Below are 23,889 nucleotides of genomic sequence, written 5' to 3'. Positions count from 1 at the left end.
GTGCAGTGGATGCACCGCAAGGGGTCAGAGTGGACTTCGGAGCCAGAGGAGGAAATGAAAGAACATTACCCAGAGTTATTCGAGACAGAAGACTTCGAGGACGAAGTATGAGACAAGTGGGGGAGAGTTGTAACGCCTAGGACCTGGTACGAATCTAATTTAGTAATTATTCAATTTATAAGAGAAAATCGACGAGTTGGAAGCCCCAAACTCGTCGAGTAAAGACCATATGGGCCACGTGATTTAAGTAACCTACTCGACGAGTTGAGACGACTCAACTCGAAGAGTAGGCTGGCAGAGGTGAAACCCTAATTTCTGGGGTTTGCACCCTATTTAAGCATCTTAAACCCTCCATGTTGGCCTTATTTCCTGCCTCCAAGTCCCAAACCCTAAATCCAAAAACCTTAATGCTATTATGAGTATTTGTGAGCCATTCTAAGTGTTTTAGTGGGTGTTTTGAAGCCAATGGAAGAAGGAAAAGTTTGAGTTTAGAAGAAGGAGTTGTTGATCCAAAATCTTAGCTTCATTCTCTACATTTTTCTGGTATCAAGTATAAACATTTCCTTGTGGTTGTTTAGATATTCTTTTGGGGTCATTTTGAGTGGTTTTTATGCAAGTTCCATGGTCCTTGGCTGTTGGACGTCCCAAATGAGTTTATACTTCAGATCTGAGGTCTAGAAGGATTTCCATGGCATAAAGGTGCCAACTCTATGGCCATGGAAGTCCCATGAAATCTTTAGACGATCATTTTGGTCCTTTGAAGCCTTTATAGCAATGCATGTGGATAATTTCAACGATTTACGTGATTATTTAGTCTTTAGAGTCAAGATCTATGATCTTAGGGTCTAGCTCTTAGTTTTGATTGTGTTTGGATTAAGACCTTGACCTTTTTAGATTAGGGTTTTAGCTTAATCCTTTTAGAAAGGGTATCAAGGGGTAAAGTTGGAAACTTTACCCTTCTAGAGGCTTTTTCAGTTGAGATCTGAAGTTTAGGGTTCAGATCTAAAGTACAATGGCTTAATGAGTTAAGAAAGGGTTAACAGACTGGGGAACTCGACAAGTTCAAGGATGGACTCGACGAGTTGAAATGAAGTATACCGATTCTGTAATAGGGAAGGACTCGGCGAGTTCATGGAAAAATTCAACAAGTTGAAACGCGAAATTACGATTCTGTGATGTATAGCAACTCGACGAGTTGAGTCAACCCAGAGCATTGACTTTGACTTTGACTTGATTGGAACTTTGACCATAGTTAACCCTAAGGGGTTATGAGCATGAGATGGTATTTAAGGGGATTGTTTTGATTCAGGTAGTGTGTAGAGATGATTTCGGGACAGAGACGTTTCAACTATCATTTGACATTGGAGTTGAGTTTCCTCCTGTATGAACGGGTCGAAGGCACCAATGTCGGCCCGTATATGTATGCTAGTATGTTCCGGACCAAGGTCCGATGCCGGGCAGTGCCCGATGTAGGATTATATGTTTTCATATTTTGATCTGATGTTAGGCAGTGCCCAAGGAATGTTTGCATGCTTGATGTATTCATGATTCTTGCATGTGTCTGTTTATTATGCTTCCGGACTTCGGTTCAATGTCGGGCAAACCCCGAGGAATGTTTATATGCTTCCGGATTTTGGTCTGATGTCGGGCGGGGCCCGAGGAATGTTTATATGTTTATGTTATGTGATTACTTATGTGAACTTGTTGATATGTTTATATGTATACCAACCTTTGCTTGATCTTGGGCGGGGCCCGATGAAGCGGGTATGGACCGATGAAGCGGGAAAGGCCCATGTTATGTTATTATGTGATTATATGATTATGTGTATGATATGTGGTAGTTTGGGGAGACTCACTAAGTTTCGTGCTTACAGTTTTCAGTTTTGTTTTCAGGTACTTCCGGTAGCAAGGGGAAGAGCTCGGGATGACTGCAGCGCACACACCATGATTTTAGCCTCGGATGTTTTTACTCTTATATATTTGACAGATGTTTATGATATTTTGAGATACAACGACTTATGATTTTACGTGATGATTTGATAACTATGGTTTTATTAATAATTAAAAACGTAAATTTTGGACTTTATTTTTGGGATGTTACAAGTTGGTATGAGAGCCTTGGTTTGAGAGATTCGGGCACACTCTCGGGTGTGTCTGGACTCAAACTAAGGACTTGGTATAAAATTTTTAAAAAAGAAAAACATTTTTATAAAAAAGATTTTGAAAAGAGAAAACGGGTGTGATGCATGCAATCAGCCGAGCTCAAGTAAGTTCTCCCAAATTACCCATACAAGTTTGTTATGTTATGATTATGAGAACTGCATGCTAGATTAGGGCTAAGGATCTAAGAATGATGCCTTGTATTCATGTTATATGTGTATAAGAACTGCATGCTAGATTAAGGCTAAGGATCTAGGAAGGATGCCTTATATGCCTGCTGTATGAGCTTATTGAACTATATGCTAGTACTGACTAGTTAGTATTATGATGGCTTGAGGAGGATATGCTTGGTTTTGATTATTCAATGCTTGAATGTTGGTTGCTTCGTGATTTTAGGAGTTCTATTTATCTTTAATTAAGTAGTTAACGAATACGTTAAGTTACATATTACGAGGACTAAATAATTTTAGAAGGTTAGGTTTAGCTCTATTTCACAGCTCTTGTTTGAGTCCAACTGTTTTAGGTTAGGACCTTTTCTTTCGAAGAATTATCTGGTCTTAGTGATATGTGTTGGAAAATATTTGTATATGATTGTTACTAGAAATAAGTTGAGTCCTTTTATATATCTCTCTAACAAACATTATCGGAATGTTTCAGGTTGGAAAGATACTGAAGATTCAACAAGTGTTTGAAGAATCAGATGTTGGAGCACTTGAAGTGAACATGGAGCACTTGATGTACACATGGAGCACCCTAAGTGAACATGGAGCACTTGCTGAAAGCTATTTGGATCATCATGATCTCAGATGACACATCCAGATCATATGTGGGGAATCAAGATATTGGTGGATCATCTAGAATATTGATGGCTCGTCTGAAAAATTGTTGGCTCATCCACAACTCTATGGCTCAATAAGATTTGATGGCTCAACAGGAATACTTGGTGGCTCAACTCAAGTCAATGGATCAAAATTATCACATTGATGGCTCAACAAGACTGCACATGGCTCATCATGTACAATGAAGGCACGTCCAAATGCTCAAAGGCACATGAATTTCGTCCATGGTCAATCTTGAACAAGTAGTTGTACATCTTCAAGTCCAAGACACATTTCGATGTTCAAGAAACATCTCAACTTGATCAACAACTCTTCTGGAAGTTGATGACATCTAAGAAGAAAATTGAGCAACATGATGCTCATGTTGTTCATCACATTTTCAATGTTGATCAAGAAGGATCAAGAATTGTGAAGACTCATAACTTGGATGGAACCTTAACGGAATTGGAATATTCCATCCATTCTCCGTTAAGTAGGGCAAAGGTGTCAACTGATGACTAAGTCATGATGACGTGTCAGCACCTGATTGGTCAATCCATGTCATGGACTTTTCCAAATCCTATAAATAGGTCCCTTTGGATCCATTATAAAGTTGATCTTCCTTGCTCATTCCAGATCATTCTGCACAATTGTTGCTTATATTAGTTTTCAGAGAGCCATTTGATTGTTTTAGCTTGTCTATCATTCAAACACTTGTAACTGATTCTTAATGAATATGAAACACTTTTGAATCATTGATATTGAACATATAAAAAATGTTTTTATCATTAACTTGATTGATTCACAACTCTTTATTTTCCGCACTACTTGCCACTTGACGATTCTGAAACTCTGTTTCAGTATTTTCAACACTTGGACTATTCGAGTCTAGGTTTACTGAATTTCTTCTCATTTCTTCAATATGTAATGGTATTTGCGCGCTAGTTAGGGAGAGATAGCAGGGACTTCTTATGCAGCTGATGGCAGAGAGTTGGTCGGAGATTACCCTAGGGCAAACCTAGGATGAGATTAGCGTGAAGAGCAGTAGTAGTAGAAGGGACTTGGTGGAGTCAAGGTGATTCTTGAGGAAAGTGTGGATAGATGTGGGAGGTAGAATGGGCTTATACTACAGAAAGCAAAGGATCCGTACTCGAGTCAAGGAAAGCTGAGATGAATCCAGGGAACTGTAGTGTGTGTGATCCCTCGAGTTATGATGTGTATTATGATGATTTGTTATGGTGTATTTTCAGTATGGTGACGCTACGCACTAGACTAGTTGGCAGTTCAGGTGCCGGTGAGGGATCAGGCTCGGGCTCTGGAGCCAAGCAGCTCGACGATCAGATGAGGGAGTTCATTTCATCTGAGGCCACGCACTGTATATTGTACCAGACTTCTGTGATCTTTTGTACGGTCAAGGAGGGCATTTTGGAGATTCTTGAGGAGAGGTTGAGTGCTTTCTGCATCGAGATGGTGGCCATGATAGGGGTGCACACGATGACATTCAGGGAGTTCCAAGCTTGTAGAGCTCCAGACTATCATGGGGCTTGGGACCCCATTGCTAGCACCAGGTGGTTGGCTAATGTCGACAATGCATTTTGCACCAGCAAATGTCCTAATGGGGACAAGGTCCGACTTACTTCCTGTCTCCTAAAGGAGAGGGCTCGCGACTGGTAGGAGGAGGTTGGGCATGCGGTTGGTGATGATGCCCTTGACACTATGACCTGGAGTGACTTCTCGACTAGGTTCAAAGCCGAGTTCGCACCTGTGATTGAGGTACAGCGGCTTGCACGAGAGTTTCAGGATCTCCAACAGACTATTGAGACAATGGATGACTGAGATCACCGCCATGTTCAGGGAGAGGGCCCTTCTTGTTCTGCAGTACATGGCAGACGAGGAGATGAAAAAGGCCATATACCATGAGATGTTGTGGAGTGATATCCGCCAGTTTGTGAGTCGATCCAGCTGTAAGACATTGAAGGATATTATTGTGAGGGTTCGGGAACGGGAGCTAGATTTGGAGATGGAGAAGAAGAGGAAGCCGAAAGGGGTTCAAACAGGGAGTGCAGGAAAGAATCCCAAGGAAACCGATCGAGGAGCCAATAGGGTCGTAGACATTGTGTAAAGTGAGGTAAGATGCACGAGGGGGCGTGTAGGGGGGTAGTTCGGGCTGCTTTAAGTGTGGTTGAACTGGTCATGTCAGCAGGGACTGTACTGCTACCACCATCACGACAGTATCTGATCTTATTTGCTTTCAGTGCAACCAAAGGGGCCAGAAGAGGTCCTAGTGTCCAAATTTAGCAGCAGCAGGACAAGTGGCGGCACCCGCTCCTGCTACATTGAGGATTATGGATGGCCGATAGGTCCGGACGGAGGCACCTGTGACGAAGAGTAGGGCCTTTCAACTAACAGCAGAGGAGGTACGTGCAGCTCTCGATGTGGTGACGGGTATGTATCTTCTCCTTATCTCTTTATTTATATTGATTTATTGCTTATGTTTATGTGTTTCATTATAGGAGCGTTCCTTGTGAACAGTGTATCTGCTCTGGTATTATTCGATTTTGGGGCTACCCGATCTTTTGTGTTGCTCGCGCTCATCAAGCGATTTGTGGGAGCTCCAGGGGAGCTGGATTGTCCACTTGATGTAGAGATAGTAGATGATAGGACCGTTCAGGTTGCGAGGGTTCATCAGGGATGCACACTGCAACTATTTGATGAGCAATTTCCTGTGGATTTAGTCCCCATTCCCCTGCGAGGGAATAATGTTATTGTGGGTATGGACCGGTTGAGCCCCAATGGGGCGATGATCGACTGCGAGCAGTAGTCAGTACAAGTTCGGACCGCAAGTGGGGGAGAGTAAGTGATTCAGGGCGAAAGGTTGTATCCTGTACCGACTTTGTGTTCAGCAGCGAGTGCTAGGCGCTACCTTCAGCAGGGTTACGCAGGTTATGTCGCCTATGTTATGGATACCCGGGATAAGGTTAAGGAGAGAGTGCATGATGTTTCGATCGTACGGGAGTACCCAGACGTGTTCCCAGAGGATTTACCTGGAGTACCTCCGGAGAGGCAGGTAGAGTTCAAGATTGACCTAGTCCCTGGTGTGGCTCTGATAGCCAAGGCACCATATCGGTTGGTTCCTCCCGAGATGCAGGAGTTGTCTACACAACTGTAGGAGTTGTTATACAAGGGATTTATCAGGTCGAGCAGTTCACCATAGGGAGCCCCAATCCTGTTTGTGAAGAAGAAGGATGGGTCACAACGGATGTGTATAGATTATCAGGAGCTGAATAATGTAAAAGTGAAGAACCGTTATCCCCTCCTGAGGATTGATGATTTATTTGACCAGCTTCAGGGTGCATCTTGGTTCTCCAAGTTTGATATGCAATCGGGTTATCACCAGATGCGAGTCAGGGATGATGACGTGCTGAAGACAGCCTTTCAGACTCGCTATGGTCATTATGAGTTTTGAGATGATGCCGTTTAGGGTCACCAATGCTCGTGCCACATTCATGGATCTCATAAACCGCATGTGCAAACTGACGTTGGACTAGTTTGGGATAGTCTTCATAGATGATATCTTAGTTTACTCCAAGACTCAGGAGCAGCATGAGGAGCACTTGAGGGAGGTGCTGGAGACGCTGAGGAGAGAGATACTTTTCGCAAGTTTCTCCAAGTGTGAGTTCTAGTTGTGTGAGGTGTGGTTTCTGGGGCACCTTGTCAGCCAGAAGGGTTACTATTAGAGATTCATTCAGGATTTCTCCAAGATCGTCGTTCCTCTGACCCAACTGACCAAGAAGTCGGTGAAATTCCGCTGGGGGGCCTGAGCAGTAGGCAGCCTTTGAGATTCTCAGACAGCGGTTGTGCGAGGCACCAATTCTGACTTTGCCTGAGGGCGTCGATGATTTCGTGGTTTACTGTGACGCTTCGATCATGGGTATAGGCGTAGTGCTGGGGTCACGTGATAGCTTACGCTTCGAGGCTATTGAAGCCTCATGAGCCGAACTACCCGACACACGATTTAGAGCTGGGAGCCATGGTTTTCACCCTTAATATTTGGCGGCATTACCTCTATGGGGTTCGTTGTACCATTTACACGGACCATAAGAGCCTAAGGTATCTGATGGACCAGCCGAATCTGAACATGAAACAGTATCGGTGGTTAGATGTGGTAAAGGACTACGACAGTGAGATCCTTTATGAACCGGGGAAGACCAATGTAGTGGCCAATGCGCTCAGCCGTAAGGCGGTTGCAGCACTGATATGATACATATTTATGAGGATGAAAGTGATTACTCCGTTGCTGGAACGGATCCGGAAGGCGTAAATCGAGGGTATGAAGGAAGAGCGGCGGAAGTGAGAGTAGATCATAGGCCAGGTGACCTCGTTCTATTATGACAACTGTACGCTATTAAACCTGCATCATAGGGTATGGGTTCCATATTGGGGTGGAGTGCTCCAAGTTCTTATTGCGGAGGCGCACAAGTCGAGATTCTCCATCCATCACGGGGCGACGAAGATGTATCAGGATCTTCGCCCAGATTATTGGTGGCCATGCATGAAGTGGGACATAGTTTGGTATGTGGAGCGGTGCTTGAATTGCAGGAAAGTTAAGTCCGAGCACCAGCGACCTCACGGCTTGATGCAGTCGTTGGATATTCCAGGGTGGAAATGGGAAGATATCACTATATAGTTTATCACGAAGCTTCCTAGGATCGCACATGGAGTAGATTCGATATGGGTCATCGTGGATCGGGTTACCAAGAGTGCTCATATTATCCCGATCCAGGAGAGCATATCAGCTAAGAAGCTGGCTAAGGTCTACGTTCTCGAGGTGGTGGCATGTCATGGAGTGTCAGTGTAGGTTGTGTCATACCGATATGTTCGTTTCACTTCCAAATTTTGGAAGCGATTTCATGACGAGATGGATACTCGACTTCACTTCAGCACAACTTTTCACCCTCAGACGGATGAACATAGCGAGAGGACGATTTAGACTCTAGAGGACATGATGCGTGCGTACGTATTAGATTTTTGCGGCAGTTGGGATACATACCTTCTGTTAGTGGAATTTCATATAATAACAGTTACCACACTAGCATAGATCGACCTCCCTTTGAGATGATCTAAGGGAGGAAATGTAGGACCCAAATCTGTTGGGGTGGGGTCGGTCAGAGAGTCATGGGGAGTATTAAGGTGGTACACAAGACCATAGAGAAGATCCAACAGGTCCAGAACAGGCTTCAGGTTGCTCAGAGTCGGAAGAAGAGCTATGCCGACAAGCATCGTTTAGACCTAGAGTTTTAGGTGGGCGGATATGGTCCTCGTGAAGGTGTCACCTTGGAAATGTGTCATTCGGTTCAGGAAGCGGGGCAAGCTGGGCCCCAGGTACATCGTTCCCTTCAGAATTTTGGCTCGAGTGGGCCGGGTTGCTTATCGTTTGAATCTTCTGGCAGAGCTCATCCAGATCCACAATACTTTTCATGTCACCCAACTGTAGAAGTGCTTAGTGGACGATTCCGCAATTGTGCCTTTAGAAAATATTTAGGTGGATGACCGCCTGAACTACATCGAGAGACTAGTGGCGGTTTTAGACTGGAAGACGAAAACCTTGAGGAACAAGGACATGCAGTTAATGAAGGTGTAGTGGATGCACCACAAGGGGTCAGAGTGGACTTGGGAGCCAGAGGAGGAAATGAAAGAACATTACCTAGAGTTATTCGAGACAGAAGACTTCAAGGACGAAGTACGAGACAAGTGGGGGAGAGTTGTAACGCCTAGTTCCTGGTGCATATTTAATTTAGTAATTATTCAATTTATAAGAGCAACTTAATGAGTTGGAAGCCCCAAACTCGTCGACAAGAGACCATTTGGGCCGCGTGATTTAAGTAACCTACTCGACGAGCCGAGAGGCCTCAAATCGATGAGTAGGCTAGCAGAGGTGAAACCCTAATTTCTGGGATTTGCACCTTATTTAAGAATCTTAAACCCTCCATGTTGGCCTCATTTCTAGCCTCCAAGTCGCAAACCCTAAATCCAGAAACCCTAATGCTATTATGAGTATTTGTGTGACATTCTAAGTGTTTTAGTGGGTGTTTTGAAGCCATTGGAAGAAGGAAAAGCTTGAGGACACAAGAAATTGTTTTAGATCCATAATCTTAGCTTCATTCTCGACATTTTTCTGGTATCAAGTCTGAACATTTCCTTGTGGTTGTTTAGATATTCTTTTGGGGTCATTTTGAGTGGTTTTTATCCAAGTTCCATGGTCCTTGGCTGTTGGACGTCCCAAATGAGTTTATACTTCATATCTGTGGTCTAGAAGGATTTCCATGTCATAAAGGTGCCAACTCTATGGCCATGGAAGTCCCATGCAATCTTTAGATCATCATTTTGGTCCTTTGAAGCCTTTATAGCAAAGAATGTGGATAATTTTCAACGCTTTACGTGATTATTTAGTCTTTAGAGTCAAGATCTATGATCTTAGGGTCTAGCTCTTAGTTTTGATGGTGTTTGGATTAAGACCTTGACCTTTTTAGATTAGGGTTTTAGCTTAATCCTTTTAGAAGGGGTATCAACGGGTAAACTTGGAAACTTTACCCTTCTAGAGGCTTTTTCAGTTGAGATCTGAAGTATAGGGTTTAGATCTAAAGGACAATGTCTTAATGAGTTAAGAAAGGGTTAACAAATTGAGGAACTCAACGAGTTCAAGGATTGACTCGACGAGTTGAAATATGGAAGGACTCGACCAGTTCATGGAAGAACTCAATGAGTTGGAACGCGAAATCACGATTTTGCTATGTATAGCAAATCGTCGAGTTAGAGGATAACTCGATGAGTTGAGTCAACCCAGAGCGTTGACTTTGACTTTGACTTGACTGAGTCTTTGACCACAATTAACCCTAAGGGTTTATGAGCATGAGATGGTATCTAAGGGGATTGTTTTGATTCAGGTAGTGTCTAGAGCTGATTCCGGGAAAGAGGCGTTTCAACTATCATTCGACATTGGAGGTGAGTTTCCTCCTGTATGAACGAGTCGAAGGCACCAATATCGGCCCGTATATGTATGCTATGTAACATCCCGAATTCAGGTGAGCCTCTTAATTTGGACTGAAGAGTACGATGCGCGTACTCTCGCACTTAATTTGGACGCTGAATCACCTTGGTACGCTGAGCGTACCAAGAGTTACGTTGGGCGTAGCAAGCCCAGATGTAAACCCTAATTTGTGGCTTGTGCACTATAAAAGGACGTACGAAGAGTCATCCTTCGTTTCTAGCTAGTGTGTTGGTGTTCTAAGCTTCAAAGTGTCATTTCAAGGTGGTGGAAGAGAAGAAGAGGTTGTTTTGAAAGCTAGGAGTTTGTGGACAAGAGTAGATCCGAGCTTTTCAGAGGTTGGAGCTTCTTTCTGAGGCAAAAAGCTCAAAACTTTCCTTGTCTTTGGTGTTGTGTGCTTCTTGGACCAATTTCTAGGGTTTTTGGTCCCAAGGTGGAGACTTTATGAGCAAATGGTCTCCATTGGCCTAGATCTATCATATCTCAGGACTATAAGAGTTGTATGTTCATAAAAATACAATCTTGGACGTGAATATTGAGCCATGCATGAGATCTAGACCTTTTGAGGAGGAAGGAAAAGTGTTAAAGGGTGTAGGGACCTTTACAGCCATGCAACCTTATACCCACCTTATAGACCGGCTTCGTGAATGAGGCCTACTAACGGTAAGACTAGCATTTTAGTTATACATATATATACATATTAATCTTGTAATATTATATTAGTATAGGGTTGGATTTTAAACTTGTAAAATTCTAGGGTTTGAAATTTAAATTGTCTAAATTAAACTTTTAATCATAAAACATAAATTTCAAAACTTGAGGGCAAGTTTTAAACATTTAAAACATGGAGAATCAAATAACAAACAATCTTAATTAACAATTAATTCCATAATTATCCATATTTGATTTATTTAATGATTTCTTGCAAAATAATTTACCAATTTAATCAAAATAATTAATTAATTATCACATAAGGAAATTCAATATTTTATTAATTGATAAATATCTTTAATTAGATCAAGATTATAGTCATATATATCAAGAAATCGGATTAGGGTTGATCTAATATGATAAAGGCAAGTTTCCATAAGATAAATATCAAAAAATCCCGATTTTGGCTCTTCCTGACGCTGGGACTCGCCGAGTCAGGCCAACTCGTCGAGTCCACCATGGGACTCATCGAGTTCATGACACAGAACCACAAAATTCGAATTTTGCAAGCAAGAAACAAACAATTATGCATCAATTTAATAGAAACCAATCTAGGATCTGATACCACTGATGAGTTTTGGCCATGTGAACATTCTTATGTGCACATGCAAACCCTAATGCTTGGATCTAGGTTTCTCTAATTAAACATGCATTGGATCCAAGACTTGTAATGACTAATGGAGTATAAGAACAATACAAAATCAAAGTTAGAAGTATACCTTGAAACACTTGTTTGATCTTCTAGTTCTTGAAGCTTTAGAGTCACAAATGTCACTCCTCTAATGGCTTACAAACACCAACTAGAAAGAGGATGATTTGAGAGAGAGGAGAGGGAATAGAAATCGGCCAGGGTTTCTTTGCTTTAGCAGAGGTGCCGATTTCCCTTGCCCCAAGGGTCTATTTATACTTGTAAGGCTCCTAGGGTTTCACCCTTAAACCCTAGTTGGATAATCTTTACTCAAAGCAATCCAAATCCTTTCCAAGATAAGCCCTTGGACGATTTGCGGCTTATCCCAAGCCCTAGAAATCGTCCAACCCTATCCAAGAAAGAGTTACAGCCCAAAGTGTAACTATCAAACAATTGACAGTTTATACCCTCTTATTTAATTAATCTCTTTAAGTCGCCAAATTAATTCTAATTAATTTATGACTTATATTAATCAAATAAAAATATTATTATTCCTTATATTATTCTCATAATATATGAATAATATTTATTCTCTCATAATAAATCATCCTGTCAAGTTGCTATGGTGAAGGCAACCCAAAAGGACCATGCACAATCGGGTCAAATACTTGCCTAATATAGTTGCAGCCTTAGACACTATTCCAACAGTCTCCCACTTGGATAAGTCTAGTAACTATATGCACAAGTACAATTCGATTTGCAATCGTAGCTCTCAAAGACGCTATCAAAATATGATCTAATCAATCTTGTCCTTTAGATAAGGGATCGTACAGTCCTCTGTTAGATATCATGCTGACAATTCTATGGAATAATTTGTCTAGCATTTTGGTTTCTCGATCTCCGATTCATTTGACATAGAACTTAATCGAACACATCAATTCAGTTCTGACCGGGCCCGACACATAAGTCAAATCAAATCATCGAGCAGCCGAGATATCGCTTTTACCCTCTTGGGATAAAAGTAGCAGATAAACTTCGACTTATATGCATTTACTTATTCATTAATCAACTATACACAACAATGCGTTTTATAACACCGAGTTACTGATGCGTTTTCGCATTATCAATGTACAACCAATTAACAAATAACAAACCATATATCTAGGTTTTAAGACTATATGATATTATCGTCTTGCGATCACCCTTTTTATATCATATACCGTAAGGTGATTCCAGCAAGCGCGGGTTTGTTCCAATGCTCAAAACCAGTTCATAAGCACTCGAACGTTGCAGCAACCTTTTGCTATGTCTAAAACCATTTAGACAATCTACACACCGATTCATGAAAATCTTCATTCATATCTACTTCCAACATATGATCGATTGTGGACAATTTGAATAATTCAATTATTCTTAATAAACTCAATTATTCTGGAAGTCAAAACATGCAAAAATGAAACAATAGTTAAACAATTATCACAAGACAGTAAAATTACTCATAAATAATACTCCTTTATTTAATCATCAAATGTTAATTACATTTATCTATTACACGTTTCTACTACTATCTAATCTATGCTAATATCATCCTTCAACCCAATACTCCTAGCATGCTGCAAGTGTTTAACCCTACTCAGTCCCTTCGTAAGCGGATCTGCTAGGTTATCTTCTGATGATATCCTCTACACTACGAGTTGTCCTTCTTCTACACGATGTCTAATAAAGTGATATTTTATGTCGATATGTCGAGGTCTACCATGATCTCTTGGTTCCTTGGTCAAGGCAACCGCTCCTTCATTATCACAGAAAATTTCCATGGGCTCCTTTATGGAAGGTACAACTCCAAGATCACCGATGAAGTTCTTCAACCATCTCGCCTCCTTCGACGCTTCGCTCGCTGCAATGTACTCTGATTCGCACGTTGAATCAGCTACGGTTTCCTGCTTGGAACTCTTCCAAGTTACTGCTCCTCCATTCAGGGTAAAGACCCAGCCCGACTCCGAACGGTAGTTGTCCCTGTTGGTTTGAAAACTGGCGTCACTATACCCTCGCACCTTCAAGTCATCACTCCCTCCGAGGACTAAGAACCATTCCTTCGTCCTCCGAAGGTACTTAAGGATATTCTTAACCGCAATCCAATGGGATCTGCCAGGATTCCCTTGATATCTGCTAACCATGCTCAAAGCAAAGGCTACATCAGGGCGAGTACAATTCATAGCATACATGATTGAGCCAACTGCGGAAGCGTATGGTACTCGGCTCATTTCTGCTATTTCAGCTTCGGTACTCGGACTTTGAGTCTTACTCAACTTGGCATTACTTTGAATCGGTAATTCTCCCTTTTTCGAGTTTTTCATACTAAAACGTTTTAGTACCTTCTCTAAGTAAGTGTTCTGACTAAGTCCTATTAGTCTCTTACTTCTTTCTCTTACTATCCTTATTCCCAAAATATAAGAAGCCTCTCCGAGGTCCTTCATAGCGAAGCACTTCCCGAGCCAGGACTTAACCTCCTGCAGAGTCGGGACGTCGTTTCCTATGAGAAATATGTCATCGACATATAGAACGAGGAAGCTTACTATACTCCCACTGGCTTTGACATATACACACGATTCATCTTCGCTTTGTACAAATCCAAACTCTTTGACTTTCTCATCGAAGAAAAGATTCCATCTGCGAGATGCTTCCTTAAGTCCATAAATGGACTTCTCAAGCTTACACACTCTATTCGGATGCTTTGGATCCACAAACCCCTCTGGCTGAGCCATGTAAACATCCTCAGCCAGCTTTCCGTTAAGGAAAGCGGTCTTGACATCCATTTGCCAAATCTCATAATCATGAAATGCGGCAATAGCTAGCATTACTCTAATATACTTTATCTTCGCAACTGGTGAGAAGGTCTCATCATAGTCAACTCCTGGAGTTTGAGTAAAGCCCTTCACAACCAATCGTGCCTTATACGTGTGTACTTTTCCATCCACGTCGGTCTTCTTCTTGAAGATCCATTTGCACCCAATGGTCTTACGTCCGGGCACATTATCAACAAAATTCCAAACTTGGTTATCATACATGGATTGGATCTCGCTATCCATCGCCTCTTTTTATTTCGCAGACTCTGGGCCTGCCATGGCTTCCTTATAGCTATTAGGTTCATCAAGGTTTCTTAGTGTACCATCACTAATATAAGTGTCCCCTTCGGTAGTAATATGAAAACCATAAAACTGGGGTTGAAGTCTAACTCTTTCGGAACGTCTAAGAGGTAAGGATTCGCCAATCGGTTCAACTGGAGTTTCCTCCTCGGGTTGAGTGCCAGCGGTAGAGGTTCCTTCATCTATCGATTCTTGAATCTCTTCAAGCTCGATTTGCCTCCCACTGTCTCCTTGGCTTATGAGTTCTCGCTCTCAGAAAACTCCTCTCCTCGCAACAACGACAACATTGTCCTTCGGTCTATAGAAGAAATATCCAAAGGATTTATGCGGGTAGCCAATGAAAATACATCGCTCACTACGAGGTTCGAGCTTGTCGTGAGTATCTCGTCTTACGAAAGCCTCGCAACCCCAAACCTTGATATCTCATGAGGTGTTTTGGCAACCTTCTAGTAGGAACTCAGTTAAGGATATGGGCGGCAGTCTCTAAGGCATACCCCCAGAAAGAGATCGATAGTGAAGCACGACTCATCATAGAGCGAACCATGTCCAACAAGGTTCGATTACGCCTTTCTGCCACACCATTTAATTGTGGTGTCCTAGGTGGCATCAATTGTGAAACTATTCCACACTCCTTGAGATAATCGTGGAATTCAAGACTTAGGTACTCTCCTCCTCGATCGGATCGAAGCATCTTGATTTTCCTGCCCAATTGATTCTCCACTTCATTCTTGAAATCTTTGAACTTTTCAAAAGTTTCTGAATTTTGCTTGATTAAGTAGATATACCCATATCTACTATAGTCATTGGTAAAAGTCACATAGAAGCGGTTCCCATCCTTTGTGGTTGATCTAAACGGTCCACATACATCGGTATGTATTAGGTCCAATAGACCCTCACCCTTTTCACACGTACTTGTGAAAGGTGACTTAGTCATCTTTCCAAGTAAACAAGACTCGCATGTGTCATCTTCCCTAAGGTTGAATGACTCCAACACTCCATCCTTTTGGAGTTGGGCTATGCGCTTCTTGTTGACATGTCCAAGACGACAATGCCACAAGGATGCTCTATCCATACTATTGGAAGAATCCATGCATAAAACATCATTTCCTAAGTTATCTACAATCATAACGGTTTCATAAATTCCATTACATGGTATAGCTTCAAAATAAAAGAACACCATTTAGATAAGCTAAAATAGAACCATTCTCATTATTAAAAGAAAATCTAAAACCTTGTCTAAACAAACCATGAAATGAAATGATGTTTCTAGCCATTTCTGGCGAATAGCAACAATTGTTCAAATCTAAAGATAAACCATTCCTAAGCACTAAAGAATATACTCCATTCTTGGTCATAGGTGACGATCTTCTATTCCCCATGATTAGATTTATCCTTCCAGGCTCCACATCCCTATTTCTTTTTAGTCCCTGCACATTAGAACAAATGTGGTAACCACAACCGGTATCAAGAACCCAAGAAATAGCATGAGATGAATCGTTAGATTTAATTGTGTATATACCTGCGAAAGACGGCTTGATCTTTCCTTCCTTGATGGCTTGCAGGTACTCTGGGCAGCTTCTCTTCCAATGTCCTATCTTGTGGTAGTGGTGGCACTCTGCCTCCTTTGGGTTAGGGCAGGGTTTAGCATGATCAACTTTGGTCCCACTAGAAGAGGCACCATCTCGGGACTTAACCTTGCGATGGTTCTTAGATGAAGCCTTCCTCTTCTTTCCCCTTCCTTGTCCAATATCCAATACAGGAGCAGCGGGTGGATTGGGAGTTGGTGCAACAGACTTGTCCTTGAAGTTGCTCTCAGCGACCCTCAATAGACCTTGGAACTTGCTTAGGGTGACCTCTTCTTTGTTCATGTGGTAGGTCATCCTAAATTGATTGTAACTTGGAGGCAAAGAGTGAAGCACCATGTCGATCGCCAAGTCTTCCCCAAAGTCAACATTCAACTTGCGAAGACGGTCGACATACCTTTGCATCTTTTGCAGGTGCACGGTAAGAGACTCTCCATGACCCATTTTAGCGGAAATCATGTTAGTGAAAATCTCATAACGCTCTTATCTCGCGTTTTGGTGGTATCTCTCCAACAAGTCTTGGTGCATCTCGTACGGGTACATGTCCTCATAGGACTTTTGGAATTCGGAGTTCATAGTGGCTATCATGATGCAATGTACCTTCGTTGCATCACGCTCGTGAGTTTCAAAAGCGGTCATTTCAGCCGGAGTAGCGATTTCAGGGTTGATTTTCTCGAGCTTCTCATCGAGTACATACTCCTTGTCCTCATAACGAGCAATAGTGCGAATGTATCTTATCCATTCGCTAAAGTTCGTCCAATCGAAAGTGACCTTTTCACAAAGGCTCATCAATGTGAATGAACTAGTAGCAGCGTTGTTTGCGTTCAACATCTACAAATAGAAAGGACAAAGATAGATTAGAATATGAATCCCTAATTATCACCCAATAAGAAAATTAGGGCTAGGATCCAACAACAATATTTACATATTAGAAAAGGGATGCTGTAATCTAACATGCAAACAATTTGAAGGTAAGTGAATGACGCTTCACTAATTCTCCACCACAAAACATAACTTAAAGTTCTAAATGTATTGAGAATTCCTAGGTTTAGATGAGATTCATTGAAACCTTTCAATGGCATGTTTAAATCTCGATATGCCCCTCTTATTTGTGACTGGGATACCGAGGATCACAAAGCGGGTGTGAATTACCATGCAAATTTACATGGTGCCTTCATTGTAACGATCACCTATTCGATGTGCCGGTAAACCACACACGCTCCATCGAACTATGATATACAATGAATCACCCTTTGCCACCTTTGCTTAGAACCAATTAGTGTGCCGGTGAACCACACACGCTCCACTAACTTCTTAGCAAGGGTGCAAAGTGTAATTTCATGGGATTGCATCAATTCACTTTTCCTAAGGTAACTAAGATTGGGAAATTTTTGAAAAACATGTAGTTACTTTGTATTTCATATTATACTTTTAATGAGAGATGAGGTTGCCCTATCCTACCTGTTCGGCTAACGACCCTCCACTGATCAAGCAAGCGGTGGGTGTGAGTGTACACCCATTAAGCGCCATTTTATAGACAGCAACCTTATACCCACCTTATAGACTGCCTTCGTAAATGAGGCCTACTAATGGTAAGACTAGCATTTTAGTTATACATATATATACATACATATTAATCTTGTAATATTATATTAGTATAGGGTTGGATTTTAAACTTGTAAAATTCTAGGGTTTGAAATTTAAATTGTCTAAATTAAAGTTTTAATCATAAAACATAAATTTCAAAACTTGAGGACAAGTTTTAAACATTTAAAACATGGAGGATCAAATAACAAACAATCTTAATTAACAATTAATTCCATAATTATCCATATTTGATTTATTTAATGATTTCTTGCAAAATAATTTACCAATTTAATCAAAATAATTAATTAATTATCACATAAGGAAATACAATATTTTATTAATTGATAAATATCTTTAATTAGATCAAGATTATAGTCATATATATCAAGAAATCGGATTAGGGTTGATCTAATATGATAAAGGCAAGTTTCCATAAGATAAATATCAAAAAATCCCTATTTTGGCTCTTCCTGATGCTGGGACTCGCTGAGTTCCCAACTGGACTCGCCGAGTCCACCATGGGACTCATCGAGTTCATGACACAGAACCACAAAATTCGAATTTTGCAAGCAAGAAACAAACAATTATGCATCAATTTAATAGAAACCAATCTAGGCTCTGATACCACTGATGAGTTTTGGCCATATGAACATTCTTATGTGCACATGCAAACCCTAATGCTTGGATCTAGGTTTCTCTAATTAAACATGCATTGGATCCAAGACTTGTAATGACTAATGGAGTATAAGAACAATACAAAATCAAAGTTAGAAGTATACCTTGAAACACTTGTTTGATCTTCTAGTTCTTGAAGCTTTAGAGTCACAAATGTCACTCCTCTAATGGCTTACAAACACCAACTAGAAAGAGGATGATTTGAGAGAGAGGAGAGGGAATAGAAATCGGCCAGGGTTTCTTTGCTTTAGCAGAGGTGCCGATTTCCCTTGCCCCAAGGGTCTATTTATACTTGTAAGGCTCCTAGGGTTTCACCCTTAAACCCTAGTTGGATAATCTTTACTCAAAGCAATCCAAATCCTTTCCAAGATAAGCCCTTGGACGATTTGCGGCTTATCCCAAGCCCTAGAAATCGTCCAACCCTATCCAAGAAAGAGTTACAGCCCAAAGTGTAACTATCAAACAATTGACAGTTTATACCCTCTTATTTAATTAATCTCTTTAAGTCACCAAATTAATTCTAATTAATTTATGACTTATATTAATCAAATAACAATATTATTATTCCTTATATTATTCTCATAATATATTAATAATATTTATTCTCTCATAATAAATCATCCTGTCAAGTTGCTATGGTGAAGGCAACCCAAAAGGACCATGCACAATCGGGTCAAATACTTGCCTAATATAGTTGCAACCTTAGACACTATTCCAACACTTTTACCCTTCTGTGGAATTGTAGAGAGGTGTTAATCTAACCTTTGAGAGCCATTATTTATTTGAGAGTGTTGCTTATGTGTTTAGGCAGGGGCTAGACCAGTGTGTTCTTGTGCGAGATTATCCGAGATACCCGAGGTGAGTCTTCTCACTATACATTACCACTACTAGAAAAACAGCCTTTTACGACGCTCATTGCGAATCGTAAAACGCTCAGACAACGTGCAAATGCGCGTCAAGGAAGGTCCTGTCATAAAGAGAGACGACGCGCATTTACGACACACATTTATGACACGCATTTACGACGCGTGGTTATGACATGCAATGGGTATCAAGGAAGGCCCTGTCATAAAGGAAGACGACACGCATTTTGCGAGTCGTAACCTTACGACGCGCGTGTTTATGACACACAGTGCGTATCAAGGATGCCCCTGTCAAGAAAGGCCATGTCATAAATGAAGATGACACACATTTTTGTGTATCATAATTTTAAATGTTAAAAAAAATATTATTTACAAATTTACTAATTTTCAAATTAAATTTTCATTTAATGTCTCATAACAGAAAATAAAATACCATATACAAAAAATACAATCCATTGCATAAAATTTATTGTCATACAAATAATCATTCAAATAGTAGACAAATATTTGTACATTATTATTAAGAGGTTTTCCCTAACAATATAACCTAGTACTACATTGCTAATTCCTTAGTTAATTTGTGTACATTGTTGTAAGCAAGTGTGTATTGAAGCACCTTCCATGTAGTAGTACCCCCTTGACCAATGCTAGTATTAGAACATAAAGCACCTTTCTGCACAAAAAACAACAATCAGTCAACAAAGAGTCAACATTCTTTAAAATACTATATGAACCTTCTCAAGTGATGCACATGGACCAAGAATACCCTGAATTACAATTTACAATTTACAACAAAAACAAGAACTGATTGACTGAACCTAGAAGAATAAAATGCTAGGTCAACTTAGCTAAGTATTGAATCCATATGTAATGAATACAATCACAAATGCAAGTGATTAATGTCATTAATGGAATAATTTGTTGCCCTTGTCTTACCTTTATTAGCACCATATATCTTGTCTCATTTCACCTCCAAAATCAACAAATTCAAATATCCATGATTTGGACTTAAGAACATGGGAATACAAAGATACAAATAATATTTAATAACATTGTCCCAAATATAAACACTAAGAGATGGTGATAGAAGAGAGCGAAAAATGTTATCATATCTCACGAGGGATGTCTTTCTTCCAACATCTCTTTGTTGTTCAACTTGTATCTTATTCGTATGTGCATAATGATTGCTTTCTGCCATAACAATCAACATTCATCATGTAAACGATATTTTAAAAAAAAACACACAAACATTTCATTCCATGATGATTTATTTATAGTTACCTTGCCATGTTGAGTGTTGGTAACTCGTAATATTTGTGTTATTGAGCCGTTACCATTTGCAGGAAGAGAGTTACTGCTAGCAGGTTCCAAATGCAACTGAAGAATTTAAAAAATAACTTTTTTTACCAAAATTTATTATAAATAATAAATAAATAAACATATTAGGTGGTGGAGGGGTAGGACCAAATATGTCTAATAAATCCATCATAGGTGAAGGTGATGAAAGGTTGCCTAATGGAGTAACTGAAGTTTTCATATTATTATTATTACCTTGATTTATTGATAATATATCATCATGTGGTGTACATGAACCATTTTGATGAGTAGCTGAATAAACATACCTCTGGGTTCCGGGTTTCATGTCAAATTAAAAAGACTTCACCAACCTGTGACCCAACAATTGTCAAATTAAGTCTTTGACAAATCTCCATGTATATTACACTAAGTCAAATTAAGTCATACATCAGAAACTAAGACAACAGTTGTAATTTTGAGTAACTTTTACATGTTTCTATGTGAACAAGGGTGCATTCCATTAAATTAGTGGTGTTTCATATGAATCTTGATAAAACTTCATACAATGATCACAAAAGGTAATGATTTGGTTGTATTAATTATCTAGTTGAACAAACTGTACAATGTTAAGGGGTACTACTTTTCAAGTAATGCAGAGTATAGTCAACACGCTGGTGGCATTATAGATGTACCTTTAGCACAAACTGGTGAAGGTATTGTAGAATGTGAACTCCTAAAATGGTTTGTCCAAGATTCTGCTTGTTCCTGGTGACATTATAAAGGTAAAACACCGGTAGTAGTATTAACAATTTCCATATATATGGTAAAGTAATTTTGATTTGTCTTTGATTTCAGGTTAGAGAAACTCTATTATAGTTGGTGGTTGATGATTCTACTGTTCCATTTAATGATTCTGATGCATCAGTAGTTTCTGATGGATCAAAGTCTGATGAACACAAGCTAGAGCTCAGAAAGAGTCATGCAAATGACAATTTATCCACCCCTGTTGTTAGAAGTCTTGCGAAGCAACATGGTATTAATTTAGCTGATGTCACTTGAAGTGGTAAACATGGAAGAATATTGAAATAATATGTTCTAAAATATGGTGTAGAAAAAGGAATTATTGATGACAAACCTGCTTTTAATCCTACTTCCATCGAACCCATGTCTGGACCTGAAGAACAACTTCAAGAGATGGCTGAATCACTTTATCATGATAAGATATTCTCTCAAAGGTATTATTATTATTATTATATAAACAATAAACATTTTCATGAATTTGATTGAAGTAAACATGTTATTAAAGTTGTCAAGTTCTTTGTTGTTAGGGCTTATCAGCGTGCAATGGTTAGGTCAATGACTACAATTGCTAGTGTTCCTCATTTTCGTTATGTGGAAGAAATAAACTGTGATGGGCTTATGAAACTTAAATCAGCTTTCCAGAAAGAGAATATTGATCCAGATATTAAATTCACATTCCTTCCTGTGTTAATAAAGTCATTATCCATGGCATTGACCACACATCCATTAGTCAACAGCACCTTCAACTTGGAAAATTATGAAGTCACTCTAAAAGGTTTGTATATTCTCCCACTTCACATGTTCTTTTTAGATTTTATTTTTCAATTGATTAATCTGTTAAGTGGTTTGTTTACTTGTTAATAGGCTCTCACAACATTGGAATTGCCATGGCCACACCTTCTAGCAAATATGGCTGAAATCTTTCAATAAATGGAGCATAAGCTATATCCACCTGTACATTAATTATTCAAGAATCACATGAGTCAACAACATCAAACACATGAGCCAACAACATCAATTATCAAAAGTAATCTCTGTGTCACATATCATATCAGATTCAAGTGTTGAGGAATATGATGCATGATAGACTGATAAGACTTTACTTACATGTCACGAGGTGAAACTTCTACTTTGGCATCACCAACATCTTGTGTCTCCAGCCTTTACAAAAATATAATATAATTACTTATTATATAAGAACTTACAACACCATTTATTCTCTATTGTACCAATTGATCAACGTTTTCAAGTAAGTATGCATACCAGAAAAATGTATTTCTGATCAGGGGATGGATCAAGTGATGTGTATAGAGCTGGCTTCCCAAATAAGCAACAATTTGAATGGTAAGAAGACTCCAAATTAGTAGCCATGAGAATTGAATACAGTTCTGGAGTATACTCTGTAGTAGGTTTCCTAATGTTTGTCCCCACATTGTTTATCTACAAGCAAGAAATCTATGGAAGTAAGTTTTATGAAGACTGAAAAAGTTTGTATCATCATTTCAAGAATGAACTACTAACCCAACAACATTATTAAGCAACTAACGATTCATTGTGATAATGTTTTCCTAAAATTGTGTTGCACATCTCAAAAACCTAACAGGTTGAATGTGACTCCGAAATTAGTACCTTAAACCTCACATAATCGTCAAATTATTAATTCCTGCTCACAAAATTGAGCTAATTAGCATCAATTTCCACTGGTGAAGCAATTATGTTTGAATTTGTAAACATGATCTAGAGTAAAAATTTAAAGTTTCGTGGGAACAAACGTAAATTAAACTATAATAATATTTGTAAAAAGGAACTTTGTCTCTAACCTAGCTGCAGCCAGGGCAGTTTCAAATCCGCCTAAATAAACTTGTTTCCCCCAATCCCTAACCACAGAAAATGGAAAATAAAATCAGTTATGAAATTCAAAACATTAATAATTTAGATTTATTGCAAACCCCAGGGAACTTATCGATCCGAATTCTATTTCCATATGGAAATAATCAGGAACGGAGTGTATATTCCATACGTAACAAATTGTATGTGCTTTAGCTTCTAGCAATTGTACGGTGTAAATGAATGATGCATATGAAGCTTAATGATGATCTCTTACCTATTGTAGTGATGGAGATGCAGGAAGGGTCTCGTTGACGGGTGATGCGTAGGTCAGCGACGATGGCGGAGAGGAGAGATGGGTTGGATGAGAAGGTGTTGAGGAAAAGATCGTAGAGGAGGGTGGAGAGGAGAGTGGAGGAGCAGAGTTTGTTTCCTAAGTGGAGAGAGAGAGTGAGTGTGTGTGTGTGAGATGAGTGGGAGATGATGGTGGAGTAGAGGTAACTGGCGAGGGCTAGTACAGATTTGGCGTCACGACGAGCTTCGGCTTTGATTTCGTTCTAGACCCAGTTGCATTCGTTTTCTCTGCTGTTGGCGGCGGTTTGTGGAGACGATGATGACATCGTGTACTACGATGTGGCATGGCGATATTGAACCAACATCTTGAGATGGTGGAAGTGTTTGCTTAGGTAATTTGAACTCTTAAAGTTTATGAGGTTCGATGCTAGTGGTGGCGGCTTAGGGCTTGCACA

General features: G+C 39.9%; 1 protein-coding gene across 1 annotated transcript; it reads left to right on the top strand.

Annotated features, from left to right (window-relative positions):
* The first annotated feature begins 21,377 nt into the window (after positions 1 to 21,377).
* LOC145062849 (lipoamide acyltransferase component of branched-chain alpha-keto acid dehydrogenase complex, mitochondrial-like) lies at positions 21,378 to 22,468 on the top strand. The gene is made up of 3 exons (XM_079010436.1): positions 21,378 to 21,747; positions 21,841 to 22,088; positions 22,178 to 22,468. Exons 1-3 carry the CDS (start codon positions 21,677 to 21,679, stop codon positions 22,228 to 22,230), a joined length of 372 nt encoding a protein of 123 aa, XP_078866562.1. The 5' UTR covers positions 21,378 to 21,676; the 3' UTR covers positions 22,231 to 22,468.
* The last annotated feature ends 1,421 nt before the right edge of the window (positions 22,469 to 23,889 follow it).

Source organism: Lactuca serriola, chromosome 7 (assembly GCF_051521515.1).
Source record: "Lactuca serriola cultivar US96UC23 chromosome 7, Lser_US96UC23_V15, whole genome shotgun sequence".
NCBI classification, from domain to species: Eukaryota; Viridiplantae; Streptophyta; class Magnoliopsida; order Asterales; family Asteraceae; genus Lactuca; species Lactuca serriola.
Note: the sequence above shows the minus strand (reverse complement) of the source record. Positions and strands in the feature narration are given on the sequence as shown.